The 16564-nt window shown below is 49.0% G+C and overlaps 1 protein-coding gene across 10 annotated transcripts in view; it reads left to right on the top strand.

Moving 5' to 3' along the window:
- The window catches only part of PRKAG2 (protein kinase AMP-activated non-catalytic subunit gamma 2), a 323235-nt gene that overhangs the window by 93205 nt on the left and 213466 nt on the right, over window positions 1-16564 (top strand). For all 10 annotated transcript variants that reach the window (XR_012433086.1, XM_074036390.1, XM_074036392.1 and 7 more), the window contains exon 3: window positions 370-649. Coding sequence is in view for 5 of the 10 variants with exons in the window: in XM_074036384.1 (XP_073892485.1) it covers window positions 370-649 (280 nt within the window). In the remaining 5 variants the exon portion in view is untranslated. The remainder of the gene's footprint in view (window positions 1-369; window positions 650-16564) is intronic.

Here is a 16564-nt window from a genome sequence, read left to right as displayed (position 1 = left end):
ACGGACGTGAGGTCTTGAGAGGTGAAGGCAGGCAGGCCCGTAATAAAGGAGGGAGATGCTCATTTTGAGCTCTGCTTCTCTTCCTCCCCTCAACCTCCTGGAAGCCCCTTCTAAGGAGTGGGACAGGATGGTTAGTGGACCTCCAGGATGTGGTGCTGCCAGCCTGTGAGGGGTTGTCCTTGGGGCAGGTGCTACCTGCAGACCGTTCAGTGGCCGCCTCTGTGGAAGAGCTTAGGGCTGTTTCTCGGGGAGGGTACTATGGGGGGCCTGCGTGGTGAGAGGGGACAATGATGAGAAGTTCCATACAGGGCAGGAGGCAGCGTGTCCGGAGCGTGGAGTGACTGCATCCATTCGTCTGTTTTTCTGCAGGTGGACAGCCCCTTCGGCCCGGGCAGCCCCTCCAAAGGGTTCTTCTCCAGAGGCCCCCAGCCCCGGCCCTCCAGCCCCATGTCTGCACCCGTGAGGCCCAAGACCAGCCCCGGCTCTCCGAAAACCGTGTTCCCGTTCTCCTACCAGGAGTCCCCACCGCGCTCCCCTCGACGCATGAGCTTCAGCGGGATCTTCCGCTCCTCCTCCAAAGAGTCTTCCCCCAACTCCAACCCTGCTACCTCGCCCGGGGGCATCAGGTTTTTCTCCCGCTCCAGAAAAAGTAAGACCTTGATGCTATTGTTTCAGGTGGGTGCTGGGATGCTGGGGGCCTGTTCTGCAGCCAAACATCCATGGTGGCACCGAAGCTGCCGGGTGGCTGTGAGCGGCTTGGTGCTGAGTGCCTGTGTCTCTTTCTCCCCACCGGCTCCCCACTAAACAAATCTCTCTCCAGAACATCAGTTTCCACCTGTCACTTTCTTCCTATGCCAGTCTATCAAAGCATAATCCTTCTGGTCCGGCGTGGTTGTTGGGTTAACTGTAAATACCCCGATACTCACGGTACGGCTTGTATGGACAATCAGATGGCACACTTGCCTCCAGCCTTCTCTGGAGACTGCAGGCATGGAGCCAAGCTTAGGCCCTCACCCAGGGCCATGAGACCAGACTGTTTTGGTCAGCCCAGTATGGCTCCCGTTCTCCATGGTTTGGCATTTGGGGGTTTGACTACACCTGTTTCTGGCAAATCCTGACTTTTTCTGTTTGGGGCTCTGGGCAGCAGGGAATGGAAGCTAGGAGGGATTTGCTGGAGAAACGGAAGAAGGAAATGTGAGTGTTTAAGAAATAGTTCCGTAGGCTCATGAGTATTTGTGATCTAAGGATAAGGTATTTTCACTCGAGCGCCGTCGATGATAATGTGAAATATACCACGAACTGTAAAGTTTATGGCGTTTACTTTCTCCTTTCCTTTGTCTATTCTTTCCAATTCTTTCTACTGACTTAGAACATTTGTATTGGGGAAGATAGTGATGTGGAAAACAAATTTGCCTTTGGGCAGCAAGAGGGGAATTTCAGTGTTTCTGACTTCAAACTCTTTCGTCAGGCAGTGTTGGCCGTAGGACGAGAAGCCAGGTCTCTGTCTGCCTCGCTTCTTCATCCACCACCTCGGAGGCGGAGGGGTTTGTGCGTCGTATTGTGTGTGAGTGGAGCAGATCTATCTCTTGGACAGATTTTGTACTTTGTCTTTCTACGTAAAACAAAGGAAGGTGCTCCTGCCTGTGGACTGTGTGTGTGTTCTGGGGGGCAGGTCCTGACCATTCTCTGCACACACCCCTCAAGGCTGTGGGGTTGTCACAATTTCCTTTAAGTTTGTGCACTTTAGCCCTAGGATGCCCCTTTCTTCCCCCATCTCCCTGTATAAACATCATCTAGGGATGAGGGCTCAAATGCTGCACGGAGGAAGGAAATCAGGCCTGGCCTGATGGGAAAGCTGGGTGAGAGTTCCACGTCACGCAGGCGGGATTTGTCGAAGAGGAGGAGGATGGGTCCACAGTTTGCCTTGTTGGGGAACTTGAGATGTTGTGTAGATTGAAAGTGCTGGAATTGGTGGATGAAAAGACAGAATTCCTGCCTTCAAGGGCTCCTAGTCAGGGGCAAGCAGGCTTTAGAAGAAAGGATGAGATTGTCTCCCTGGTGAGGCCTGTGCTGAGTTAGGACAGGGCAGGCTCGCTGAGCAGGGCAGACAGCAGCACAGGGAACCTGATGATTGGAAGGGTGCCCAGAGGAGTGTCGGAGCTGTGAGCTGGCTCCCATGGGAAGGGCCATCACCCTCTGCCTCTCTCTACATTGTTCTCCTGCACAGAGCCCTCCACGGGGGTGGGAGGAGAGGGCGAGAGGGAGGAGTCGGGAGAGAAGGAGGAGGGGCCCCTGCAGGCGGAGGGTCCCTTTTGGGAGCCCAGCAGTGGCACCAGGAGGTGCAGGAGAAGTTATCTGGTCCCCAGGGCCTAGGCTGCAGCTCAGTACAGCATTCAGTGGGAGGTTTGGTGCTGCCCACTGTCCAGCCTGGGAAATGGCCTGTTCTTTTAGAAACTGAGTCCAGAAAGATCTCCTCTTGAAACCATATCAATTTCTTAAAGTATTCCTCCTTTTCACTATCTTTCATTGTTATTTATGTTTAGATTTTCATCCTCTTTCAAATGTTTTCTTCCAGTAACTGACAGAATTGCAGACAGATAGGTAATCAAAGCTTGAAGGGACTGTAAGGAAACCATTTATGGGGAAAGCAAGCATATGCATATAATAATTTGAACACAGCATATATGGGGTATATGTGTGTGTGTATGTGTATGTGTTGGATTTGTGTAGATGTATGTGTGTATGTATGTGCATATATGTATGTAGGTACACACACATACCTTTTTATTTTTTTATTTTTTTTATATATATATATATATATTTTTTTTTTTTTTTTTTTTTTGAGACAGAGTCTGGCTCTGTCACCCAGGCTGGAGTGCAGTGGCGCGATCTCGGCTCACTGCAAGCTCCGCCTCCCGGGTTTACGCCATTCTCCTGCCTCAGCCTCCCAAGTAGCTGGGACTACAGGCGCCCGCCACCTCGCCCGGCTAGTTTTTTGTATTTTTTAGTAGAGACGGGGTTTCACCGTGTTAGCCAGGATGGTCTCGATCTCCTGACCTCGTGATCCACCCGTCTCGGCCTCCCAAAGTGCTGGGATTACAGGCTTGAGCCACCGCACCCGGCCTACCTTTTTATTTTTTTAAAGGACGTGCATTGGACTGCTAGCAGCAGCTTCTTTTTTTTTTTTTTTTTTTTTTTTTGAGACGGAGTCTCGCTCTGTCGCCCAGGCTGGAGTGTAGTGGCCGGATCTCAGCTCACTGCAAGCTCCGCCTCCTGGGTTTACGCCATTCTCCTGCCTCAGCCTCCCGAGTAGCTGGGACTACAGGCGCCCGCCACCTCGCCCGGCTAGTTTTTTGTATTTTTTAGTAGAGACGGGGTTTCACCGTGTTAGCCAGGATGGTCTCGATCTCCTGACCTCGTGATCCGCCCATCTCGGCCTCCCAAAGTGCTGGGATTACAGGCTTGAGCCACCGCGCCCGGCCTAGCAGCAGCTTCTAAGTGAAGAATTAGGAGTGGATGGGTGGAAGGAAAATGTTGCTTTATCTGACATTCCAATTTTTTGAGACTATCTTCACGTATTGGTAGTTAAAAATGAATACATCCTGAAAAAAAAAAGTCAAGCTCCTAGACCTAAGCTTTGGGCCAGTGGCAAGATGTGGAACAGAAGTTGTGGGTGTTGGTAGCAGCAGGAGAAAGAGAGCCACCGGGAATGCCTGGGGACAGCCAAGGCCCCGTGCTCAGGCTTAAGGGCTGGCTAGGGAAAGCTGAGATGTAGCAGGGCTTGGAGAAGGCATGGGGAGAACCTGCAGATGGCTGAGTGTGGAGGTTCGGGGTGGGAGGTGATGTTGCTCCATTTTGCATTGCTATAAAGGAATACCTGAGGCTGGGTCATTTATGAAGAGAAGAGGTTTATTTGGCTCATGGTTCTGCAGTCTGCACAGAGGCATGGTGCCAACATCTGCTTCTGGGGAGGGCGCAGCCATCCGATGGGAGCCTCATGCCCACTGCACAGATAAAACCAATTCACTGAGACCATGGTGTTGTAGTAAAGTGTTTAATTAACATGAGGCCAGCCACATGGGAAATGGAGCCATCACTCAGGTCAGTCTCCCCAAAGGCTCAGAGCTTACGGTTTTTTTGGGCAATATGATGGGCAGGGGGCTAGGGAATGGGTGCTGCTGATTGGTGGGGGACGAGATCATAGTGGTGTAGAAACAGTCCTTCGGCACTGAGTCAGCCTCTAGGTGAGGGCCACAGGGTCAGTTGAGTCATGAGTCATGGGTCTGGGTGGGGTCCATTGGTTGCCAGAATTCAAGTCTAAAAAATTATCTCAAAAGACTAATCTTAAGTTTTAAATAGTGATGTTATCAACAGGAGCAACTAGGGATGTCACAAGTCTTGTGACCTCTGGCCCCATGACCCCAGAGCAGTAAGAGATCATAGAAACTGCACCTGCATGTCCGCAGAGTTCAGGCCCCTCCCATAATCCTAATCTGTGGTCTTTCATTCATCTCACGAAGCTGGTTTTTGGTCCCTGAGCAAGGAGGGAGTTGGTTTCAGGCAGGTACTATTATCATCCTTGCTTTCAAATTAAACTATCAACTAAATTATCCCTGGGTTAGCTTGGCCTCCGCCCAGGTAATGAGCAAAGCCAGCCAGCCTATGAGGCTGGATGCAGGATGAAGTGAGCCAGGCTGGACCTTCTCCTGCTGTCATGGTCTCTGCAAAGGTGTTTGCAAGGGCTTCAGGCTGCTTCCACTCATGGAGGAAGGCAAAGGAAAGCCGGGGTGTACAGAGCTCACACGCGAGAGAGGGAGCAAGAGAGAGGGGAGAGGTAGTGGAGTCTTTAAAACACCCAGCTAAGAGAGCAGGACTCACTGCTGCAGGGAGGCAACCCAGCCATTCATGAGGCATCTGCCCCCAAGACCCAAACACCACCCACCAGGCCCCACCTCCAACACGGGGGATCCAATTTCAACCTGAGATGAGGGGACAAACACTCAACCTCTATCAGAGGTGATCCGAGACTCCCAGCACCTCTGGATCTGAGCGGGTCCCAGCAGACCCTGTGCTCACAGCGAGGGAATGCAGGCATGGGCCTGGGGCGGACTCTGCCGATGTCCGCATGGGGTGCTGCAGCAGTGAAGAGCTAGACCTTGGGGCCCAAGCTGAACCTGGCCATGGCCCCTTCCATCGGGGCCTGTGGTCTGCACAGGAGGATGTTCCCCAGACTCCCCTCCACTCTTTCCTTAAAGCCAGGGGCCGAGACAGGCAGGTGGAGTCAGAGAGTGAGCCCCCAAACCCATCTCCCATACTGCAGGAGCTCCAGCTGCAGGCTGAGGAATGTGGGGGTTGTACCTTCAAGAGGCCTCACCCCGGCAGTGTCCAGCAGCCAAGGGGTCCTGGGGATGAGGGTGAGGCTCAGAAGCAGAGACGGTGAGGCCCCTGATCCTCCTCAGCCATGCACATGAAGGCCTCACTGCTGGGTGGGGGCCCACAGTCCACTCATAGCTCCACACCCCTGTGCCCCCAATCCACGTGCTGGGGTATATGAGCCCCTCAGCTACCTCTCATTCCAGAAACCTAAAACTGCTGCTTCCTCACCGAGGGGGCCTGCACTGCCATTTGCACCTCCCTCCAGGCCTGAGTGCAGTCTATGAGCTCAGTGAGCCTGCGAATTGCTTTTTCCGATGGCAGAAGTGCAGACAGCTGCAAAGGGAGCGGGACCTGGGGCTGCCTGCTGGGGCCCGTATGCACCCAGGGCCTGGGCCCTCCCTTGGGATGCAGGGAGTCAGGCACCGCAGCTCTTTCTTGTTGGTGGACGTGGTGGGACGTTGGGCATGGAAGATGGGCCTTACTCTTAACTCCCTTCAGCTGCCTTTTTCTGTTGAATATTTCCAAGGCCCTTCAGTGTCCTTGGCTAGAAAATCCCAGGTTCACCGTTCTGGCTTGTTAGGCACCGTGGAGAAGGTAGAGCCTGTTACAGCCCAGTTTTGCTGTCGGGATAGACAGCCAAGGGCTGGGCTCCGGAAGGCTATGGCATGGCTCTGAGCCGCTCACAAGGGCAAGGATTGATTAGGTTGGGGTGAGGGCATGCTTCTTCAGAGAAGACCGGTGGGATGGGGAGTTCAGAACAGAGCAAGCCTGGCCCCAGGGCATTGCTCACGTTAGTGCCGTTGAGAATCATCGAACCCAGCTCCTTGGCTTTCCCCGAAAGAAGCCATCCCTCCCCCAGTCCTATGGCTGATGAGGCACGAAGCTCCAGGTCTCTGTGCTGTGGTGTTACGTGACTGGGAGGTCACCCTGAGCTCCTTCCAGATGGCCCTTCAGTTGTGCTTGGCATGAGGCTGGCCTGGAGGAGGCAAAATCTGTCTGCTTTCCTCCGTACTTGAAAATCCATTCCTGGATCAAGGTTCCCAGACTATAGATTGCTCCCCCACTGCCCCAGAACTAACTTCATGAAATTGAGCCTGAGAGTAATGCCATCCACCCATCTGGAGGGTCTCAGGAAGAAACAGCCCCATGAAAGCCACTGTGTCCACTGGGGGATGTCGTGAAGACTTCGTTCGTTACACAGGGCCCCTGGGAGGAACTTGCTGTCTGGTCTTGGTACCAAGAATAGCTGAACTTCTGATCAACGGGACTGCTTTTGTCTCTAGCAGACATTAATCGTGTAATAGCACAGTTTCCTCTGTCTGCACTGGTTGCTAGAAGCCTTTGAACCAAATCTGGGCAAAAGGCATTAGGAATGCATTTCCAGCCTTTCTGAATCCAGTTTCGGTCCCTTTTCTTTTATATACACACGACTACTTTTTAATAAGCAGACAATGTATTGGAAGGATTTGGAGTCATTTATGGAATTCATAAAAGAGCTGAACCCTCAGGACTCAGAAATGGAAGGAACCAGACTGGCCCTGAGGCCTCAGCAGCAAGAATTCATGGATCTTTACAAGAGATCTAGAGAAGTCCTAGTCTGTGTGTCTCTCCATTTACTGTCCTAAGTGCCTTGTCACAGGATATCTGATTAGCCCAGTTAGGATCCCGGAATCAATCAGGGTCAGGTGGGGGTTAGGGGGTAGGATTACACAGGAGAAACAGAATGACCAGGAACCGGGAGGCAGGGCAGGAAGTTCCAGGATAAGAGTTCCAGCTGGCAACCGAAAGGGGACTGTGGCACTCCGCCCTCCTTGGCCAGCATGTGTGCGTGCATGCAAGGATGCCCTCATCACACGTGGCCCAGTGAGCCTACATACAATTGTGTGAACTGTTTCCCCAATGGAGGGCGATGCAGCCTCACATCCAGCCTTGACATTAAGGAGGATGTGGTTATGACCCCCTGTTTTCTGAGTCTTCAGTCTCAAGGTAATGCCCACTTCTCCTCAAGTTCTGTTTGCATCTCATCTTTCTGTCCTATAATTTATGGCCTACAGGACAAACGTAGAATCTAAAGTTTTGACAGGCTCCTTAGGTGATACTGATATACACCAGAGCTTGATCAACACTGTTTTCTTTCTTTCTTTTTCTTTCTTTCTTTTTTTTTTTTTTTTTTTTTTTTTTTTTTTTTTGAGATGGAGTCTCACTCTGTCACCCAGGCTGGAGTGCAATGGCGAGATCTCGGCTCACTGCAACCTCCGCCTCCAAGGTTCAAGCGATTTCTCATGCCTCAGCCTCCTGAGTAGCTGGGATGACAGGCTCCCACCACCACGCCTGGCTAATTTTTGTATTTTTAGTAGAGACAGGGTTTTGCCATGTTAGCCAGGCTGGTCTCAAACTCCTCACATCAAGTGATCTGTCGGCCTCAGCCTCCCAAAGTGCTGGGATTACAGGCATGAACCGCTGTGCCTGGCCGATAAACACTGTTTTCTATTATTAAGGGGAAAGAAAGCAGGAAGATGGAAATTATGATCACTATCATTTCAGAAGGAAAAATGAAAAAGGAAAAAGAGATAATTCAATCTTCAGATACTATAAGACAGGAGGGAGGGGGAACACAGATGGAGACCACAGTTCTGGATTCCACAGCTAGTCTTGGGACCAGCAAGTACCTAGGTTGGCTGGTGTTTTTTGACCAGGGAAGAGAACCAGACCTTTCTTCTGGAAGGATCTTACCTCTTGGAGGCGCCTGTATGGAGTTGCCATAGTCTTTCACTAACATTTGCCTCTGGACAGAGGAACAGTAGCGTGAGAATTCGTGGTGTGGCTGGCATTCTCATCATACTCCTTCTAGCACCGTGGAGTATCAAACCTACTTCGCTTTGATGATCAAACACCCCAACCAAAACAATGCCCCACTTTTCCATCTCTCCCTCTAATGCAGCGGTCAGCAAATGACAGCCCCAGGACAAAATCTGGCCTGCCACCTCTTTTTGTAAACAAAGCTGTCATGGAGACACAGTCATGCCCATCTGTGTGTTCCTCTCCTGCCGCTTCCACACTTCAACAGCAGAACCGAGCAGGTGCAACAGAGACCCCATGGCCTGCAAAGCCTGAAATGTTTACCTGGCTGACCTTGTGCCACAAGAATTCTTAAGTGGCTGGGTGGCTGCAGGAGCTTCCAAAACAGTGAATCTTTAGCTTCAAAAGATTTTGCAAGTTGGTTTAGGGTGCTCTTGCCTTTGAAGATGAGGGAAGGAAAGTGCATGTCTGTGTGTTCATGAACTGCAAATAATAAGATTAAAGTCTTTTAAAAAGCAAAAAGAATCTCACATAGTCAGCATGGCATGACCTCCAGAATGGTTTAATTTCACGTGTTGCTAAATTTTGCTCCTTATAAAAATCTGTGTGTGTTCTAAGTGCATTGTATATAATTCTTTCAATCTTCGTAGCAACTCTTGTGTTTGTACAATGTTTCCCAAACTAGAAACTGAGGCACGGAGGGCTTAAGTTGTTGAACAAAGGCCTCACAGCTACCAAGTGGTAAAGCCAAAATGTGAAGTCAGGTGGTTGAACTCCCAAGTCCGCTTTTAGTCCAGGGGCTGAGACTCTGCTTTAATGGAATAGATCTTAGGGATCTATAAACCAATAATGGGATAACCAGCTAGCCATTTATGAAAAAAATAGATAAAAGTGGCTCCTTGGTCATTTCCCTAACCTTCCCTCCCTCCCTTCCTTCCTTTCTCTCTCTCTCTCTCTCTTTCTGTCTCTTTCTCTCTCTCTTTCTCTCTCTTTCTTTCTCTTTCTCTCTTTCTTTCTCTCTCTCTCTCTTTCTCTCTTTCTTTCTCTCCCTTTCTTTCTCTCCCTTTCTTTCTTTCTTTCTCTCTCTCTCTTTCTGTCTTTCTCTCTCTCTCTCTCTCCCTTTCTTTCTTTCTTTCTTTCTTTCTTTCTTTCTTTCTTTCTTTCTTTCTTTCTTTCTTTCTTTCTTTCTTTCTTTCTTTCTTTCTTTCTTTCATTTAGAGACAGGGTCTCCGTCATCCAGGCCAGAGCACAGTGGCAGAATCACTGCAGAGCCTCAACTTCCCAGGCTCAAGCGATCCTCCCACCCTTCGCCCACAATAGGTGGGACCGCAGATGCACACCACCATGCCTGGTTAATTTTTTAACTTTTTGTAGAAATTGGGTCTTAGTGTATTGCCCAGGCTAGTCTCGAGCTCCTGTACTCAAGTGGCCCTCCCACCTCAGCCTCCCAAAGTGCTGGAATTACAGGTGTGAGCCACCACACCTGGCTCTTGGTCACACCAAGATAATTTCCGTGTGGAACTAAACTTTAAATGTTTTAAGTAATGTACCTCCAAAACGTTTGAATATCTAAATCTTGGGATGTCAGACCTTTCTAGAAGGGGCAAAAAATATGTTTACGTTTGTGATATAAATATCCACAGCCTTTCTTGCCTTCTCTCGAAGTTTGCAGGCTTGATTCTCAGAGCTTTGCTATATTGATGAGGTAGAGGAGAACTGGATGCATTCCTGTTAGAAAAAATGAAGAACTGTCTAAGAGAGAAATGCATAACTGGGGTCCAGGTGAGTGAAGGGAAGATTCTAGAAGGTGAGTTTTGGTTGGAGAAGATTTTGGAGAGTTTTAGAGCATCATACCAGAGATTGAAGCCCAGTTCTTGTGCTGTGTAGGATGGTGGAAGAGGGATAGAAGAGATGACCCACTGAAAGGGGCATTATGTGTGTTGGGAATATAAGCCCACTGCTGGCTCCCAGGCAGCCTCTCCAGACACCTCTTCAGATTTCCTGAAAGGACTCATCTTAGTAGAAAGGCCTTCCTTTGACACCCTGGATAAAGTAGTAGCAATCTCCTTGCAGGCATCTACACTACTGATTCCCCATAGGATATACTGTCTATTTACTGGTTCACTTGCCTGTCTCTCCCCATCAGAGTGTAAACTGTCTGAGGACAGAGATTCTGTTTTATTCAAAGCTTTCTTAGGGTCTAGAATGGCGCCCGAAGGCACTGAGCAAGTTGTTTGAAATTAATTCACCAATAACTGAACTTGTTTTTCAATGCTTTCTAAAATGTGGGCTGATGCTTCTGAATACAGGATGATGGCTATACTGACCAGGGATTTCAGTGGGTCATGTGTAAGCCTGACCAGGTTCAGAAACTGTGAAGGGACAGAAGTAATATCATTGATGACATCAAGATGACCACTTCCATACAGCCTCCCACTCCAAATGGAAAATGAAACAAAACAACAATATAAATGTGAAAAACACGTGCTAGACCAGAAGTAAATGATGAATTGACGCAGGACTAACATCCCTAATGTACAAGGATATTTACATACCAGTGAAACAAATGACTCAATGTCCTGAGTCTTAGAATCAAAAGTTTTAACAGGCTCCTCAGGTGATACTGATATATACCCTGGAGCTTGAGACTTCTAGGAAAGATGGCATTGTATGTATTGCGTGCGTATGAAATGATTCCTCCCACAGTTGTTCAGGTACAGCAAAAGAACATGGAGCTCTCTGGCTTTGCAACACAGTGCAGGAGGGAGGGAGGAAGTGGAATAATCCCTAAGCACCCACCTCCCATTCCACCACCAGCTTCACTCCACTTTAATGGCGCTGAGTTTGGGATATGGGGATTTTGAAAGCATCAGCAGACTTGGGAAAGACAAGAAATGTGGTGCTGGTAGAAGTGATATAATGTTTTCTTTTAAAATGCCAAAAATGTAAAGCGGACATTGAAATTTTACCTAAAGGAAAAGCATAAAGAATAACATAGCTGCAATGAAGATAGGGTAAAAATCATGCATGTAATGAGATTATTCTGTGTTCTTACAGTGGTAGAAATCAGGCAGATCTTAGAGCCTGAAGTAAGGAACAGAGGAGGGCTGGTTATTTTTGTAAACAACCTATACATTTTGGGCAGGTAGTTCGATCATGCTTTGGCATAATTTCCACGTGCAGCATGGTCAGTGTGTGACGTCTTAAGCCCACAGTGCTGCTTGAATCTTAGGGAGCCTGTGGTTGATTTAGAAAATGGTCAACACAAGACTCAACTGTGGCTGGAACCCCTACTTCTCAGCCTCTGCAGCACTTAGTGCTCAAGTTGGGGACGGGGCGTAGGGCATGGTGATTTGTTCACTGGGTTCTCCAGGAGGGAGGCTACTTTCTATCTCACCCCCCTACAGCTCCAGGTAGAACTCTTGAAACCCAAGAGACAGGGCTGCTCTGAGACTGGTTGATGTGTTTTCAATACGTGTGCTATTTGTAGGTCACTCCCCAAGAATCAAGCTCCCCAGAAAACCTGCGAGACCTCAGAGCCCTCACTCCTCCCAGCACACCTTGCTCAGTGACCAGCAAAGTGTCAATTGAAGAATGGTGAGGTTCCTACATTTGAAAAGGATCGCTTCTTAAAAAAGGCTGCAGCCAGCAGGTGGCCATTCTGACAGGCTGGGAAGCATAGCCTCCAGCCAAACACTGGAAACAGGCACTTCGAGAGTGGAAGACAGAGATTGATGCTGAACAGGGTGGCCAAATATACATATTCAACAGGTTATAGGAGGAGCTATGAATATTCAGAAAGAGGAAGCATAGACATGCATAACTGGCTAATGTGTGTGCAGCACCCACTCCACTCTGGGGTGGAGACTTAACCTTTAAATGTATTACAGTAGGCCCTATATGTCAGAGGGTAAAGCCGAGGATGCGAAGACCGTCTGTGTGCAGGCTCCATCAACTGGTCAGAGCCACCCCATGGTCAGGGGTCTCTTATCAGGAAGGAATGCTGGTTGGTTGTGTCGAGCCTGCAAAAGGAAGGGGCAGCATTAGACAGCTGGCTGATCTTAGGAATGGAGCAAATCTTTCCAAAGGGCTGGTTTCCATTTAACCCTTGGGGAAGGAAGGCTAATGGTGGTTAGCAAGGGAGGGGGTATAATGAGGCACATCTGACCTCTCATCCCATTATGGCCGGGAATTCAGTTTTAAGGTTTCTCTGGGGTCCCCGTGGCCAAGAGGGGGTTCTTTCAGTTGGTTGGGGGCTTAGGATTTTAGCTTTATTTCTCAAAAGGTACTGAACTTGGCCTCTGTGGTCCCTAGCAGTGGACACACGCACTCTGGGGCCAGCAGGTTAGGTGCCCACTCTGTGGGGTGGGCATGCGCCCTCTGCTGTGTCAGCCCAGCACCCCAGCCCCGCAAGCAGTGCCACCTGCCCACCTTGTATTTCCACCACACCTCCCCAGATGCAGCTGCAGCATCCTTGCCTTCATGGCCCACAGGTTAGTTTCAGGGGCTGCCATACAGGCACCACAGGCTACATGGCCTAAGCTACCCGGATTCCTATTCCCACAATTCTGGAGGCTGGAAGTTGGAATCCAGGGTGTCGGCAAGGCCATGCTCCCTCTGAAGGCTCTGGGAGGACTCTGTTCCAGGCCTCCCTCCTAGCTTCTGGCAGTTGCCCACAAACCCTGGAGTTCCTTGGCTCGTAGATGCGTAACTTCAGCTTCTACCTTCATCATCCTGTGGCCTTCCCTGTGTGTCTGTCTCTTCTCCTTTTCTTAAAGTGACAGCAGTCAAAGGAGATTAAGAGCCCACCCTACTCCACTGCGACCTCAACTTAAGTGACTGCATCTGCAATGACTCTGTTTCCAAATAAGGTCACCTTCTGAGGTTCTGGAAAGGAAATGAATTGGTGGGGGCACTATCTAACCCGGCGCAATCCACAACCATGGTGTCAACTGCATCCAAAGTTCCTGGGCCATTTTCTTTGATGTTTACTTTCACTTGTCTTCTCTTCTTTGCTTGACCGAGGCTTGTTCTCAGCTTTTCTGCCTGAGTTAGTTTCTTCTTGTGACTCTTAAATGCAGCAAAACACTGTGGAAAGCTGCCTGCCCAGCACAGCTGACACAGCCCTTTGGTAAAACCAGATAGGGTTATTGCTCCCTGCACTGGGGGAATACCCTCCATGGAGTTTGGAGCATCTCAGGGGGACAGGAAGACCACAGTGCATTAGAACTCCAAGTCTGTTGAGGTCTTTCAAGTGGGGATTGGATTGGGAGTGGGTAAGAATCATGACAGAGTGGCCCAGGATGGGAGGAAGGAGCAAGGCTGTTTCTTCTGGCACAGGCTGTCCTTTTCCAATTGACTCCTGGCACCACCTGCAGCCTTCTTGGTCTGTTTGGAAAAAAATCTTGAAAACTGGCCAGGTGCAGTGGCTCACGCCTATAATCTCAGCATTTTAGGAGGCTGAGGTGGGCAGATCACTTGAGCCCAGGAGTTCAAGACCAGCCTGGCCAACATGGCGAAACTCTGTCTCTACTAAAAATATAAAAATTAGCCAGGTATGGTGGCATGTGCCTGTAATCCCAGCTACGAAGGGACGCTGAGGTGGGAGGATCACTTGAATTCAGGAGACAGAGGCTGCAGTGATACTGCAGTCCAGCCTGGGCAATAGAGAGACTCTATCAAAAAAAAAAGAGAGAGAGAGAGAAAGAGAGAGAGAAAGAGAGGAAAGAAAGGAAAGAAAGAAAAGAAAGAAAGAAAGAAGAAAAGAAAAGAAAAGAGGAAAGGAAAAGGAAAGAAAAGAAAAGAAAGAAAGGGAAGAGAGATCTTGAAGACCAAGGGTTCTAAGCTTTATTGATGAAGACTTACTTCTGATTTATTTAAGCTTTGCCATTGCTAATGGGGTTTTGGTGGGGTCATTGTAGGCCGTATTCTCCTTACCTCAAGAATATCCTAAAATATGGGCAGGAAGCTTGGCCTCTTGAATGATGACAAGGGGCTGGATGACACAGCCTAGAAGTATGGGGGAGTTTAGCTCTCCACAGAGTAATACTTGACCAGTAGGAACTATGGCTTTAAGGAAGCTGGGCAGAAACCTCCTTCTCCTTGATGATGGCTGTGGATCCCCCCAGATATAGTTCCTTTCTTGAGCCCTCCTGGAGTAGTCCCATGGGACAAGTGAACACACTTTCTGAGCTCCCCTGCTCTTTATTCTGATTGTTTTATTATTTGCAGCTTATCATGCATCAGCAGCCAGCATGACAACTCATTTCATTGCTGCTTCTCCTGCCCTACCTCACCCTGATCTTAATCCTTGCCTCAGGCTCTGCTTCTAGAGGAAAATGGCTGAGAGAAAAAGGAGGCTGTGGAGAAATGAGAATCTCTGGGCAGCAACACTTAATTGTGGGTCCATAATCAGAATAAGAAGGAACCAGAGCTTCAGCCAGTTCTTCCTTTGAGCAGATCTAAGAAACATTTGGTTTCAAAAAAGTCAGTGAGTAATGACTCACGTCACAAAGTGACTTGCCACAGGATTTAACAATTAGCTGGTACTCTTTGAGCCTCACTCATATGCACTGATATCTAAGTGAATGTGGATGACTACAAATCATGACACGTGTATTCATTTGCCAGGGCCACTATAACAGCACCACAAACCGCATGCATTAAACAACAGAAGTTGGCCGGGCATGGTGGCTCATGCCTGTAATCCCAAAACTTTGGGAGGCCAAGGCAGGCAAATCACTTGAGGTCAGGAGTTTGAGGCCAGCCTGGCCAACATGGTGAAACCCCATCTCTACTAACAATACAAAAACTAGCCGCACGTGGTGGCAGGTGCCTGTAGTCCCAGCTACTCGGGAGGCTGAGGCAGGAGAATCGCTTGAACACAGGAAGCAGAGATTGCAGCAAGCTGAGATCAGGCCACTGCACTCCAGCCTGGGTGACAGAGTGAGACTCCATCTTTAAAAAACAAAACAAAACAAAACGGAAGTTTATATCTCAAGAGGCTGGAAGCCTGGAATCAGGGTGTGGGGAGGGCTGGCTCCTTCTGAGGCTGTGAGGGGGTCTGTTCCACGCCTCTGTTCTTTCTCCTGGTCTGTGCTGGTCATCATTGCCATTCCTTGGCTTGGAGGCACAGCATCCAGTCTCTGCCTTCATCTCCACAGAGGTTTTTCCGTGCACATATCTCTGTGTTCAAATTTCCCCTTTTTCTAAGGAGACTATCCCTGTTGGACTACGGGACCCTCTGACTCCAGTATAACCCTCATCTCAACTAACTACATCTTCAATGACCCTACTTTCACATAAGGTCACATTTGGAGGTGCTATGAGTTAGGATTTCAACATGTGACTTTTGGAGGGACACGATTCAACCCATGACAAGGAATGGATATGTCCTGCCTGCTCCACGATCGATGTGCTGAATGGAACATGGAACAACACAGGCGGTAGGTATGGACAGAGTTGGAGAAAGATGAGTTTGTGGTAGGCCAGACTGGCTAGGAAAGGTGTTGTGATAAATAAAGACACTTTAGCTGGGCCTTGAAGGATAAATGAGAGGGAGCCTTCCACACAGTAGCAGACCCCACTGTCTTCAGGTGTCCGTGGACTTGGAATCCTCTGATGTCTTTAAACACACTAGTGCCTGGGAATAGGTCATCGCTAGTTCCTCTTTCTAAAGTGGCCCGAGCCAGTGTTCCGAATCAGAGTGATAGCTGGTCTCAGCACTCTGCTTTTACTCTCTCCTGGGACTTATCCACGATCCGGGCTCCTCGCCTTTGGTTTCCTCCTTTTCAGTGAGATGAACATGTCTCTTGTTACCGAGTACAAGTTGTTAAGTGAACTGTGTTTGAGCCTCACTTCCCACTAACCTCCCACCTACCATTGTTAACTCCAAAATGTCCCCTTTTGACAAGACTCTTCCTGTAAGTTTCTCCCCCACCTCACTTCTTCCCCCTCCCCACCATCATGTAAAGGAAATGGATTTTGATAAATGGGCTTAATTGCTGTAAGAGAAGTTGGAAGAACAGAGGTTTCAGATCTGCAGCCCAGCTAAGTCCTTGTGCAGCGCATATGTGAGAAGTTACAGTGACACTTCTGTGTCCTTTGGGAGACTTTGGCATGGGTTGAGTGTGCTTTTTGGTCCGTTGTGTTCCTGTTCACACAGTGTCACAGATGAAGGAGATGAATTGAGTCTGAAATTGCTGTTTATTACAGTTCCTGGAGATGCTATAATACCTGAGTAGGATCTGCATACAATAGCTACTCGAAACCATTATCAAATGAATCGTCTGTCAATGTTAGGGAGGTCCCCAGTCCAGACACATGATGCCATCGTCAGCATCAAGTTAGTGGGTCAGGAGTGCCAGGGGTCACACAGGAATGAAAATCA

This window comes from Macaca fascicularis, chromosome 3, assembly GCF_037993035.2.
Source record: "Macaca fascicularis isolate 582-1 chromosome 3, T2T-MFA8v1.1".
Lineage (NCBI taxonomy): Eukaryota > Metazoa > Chordata > Mammalia > Primates > Cercopithecidae > Macaca > Macaca fascicularis.
This window is presented reverse-complemented; position numbering and strand designations above follow the sequence as displayed.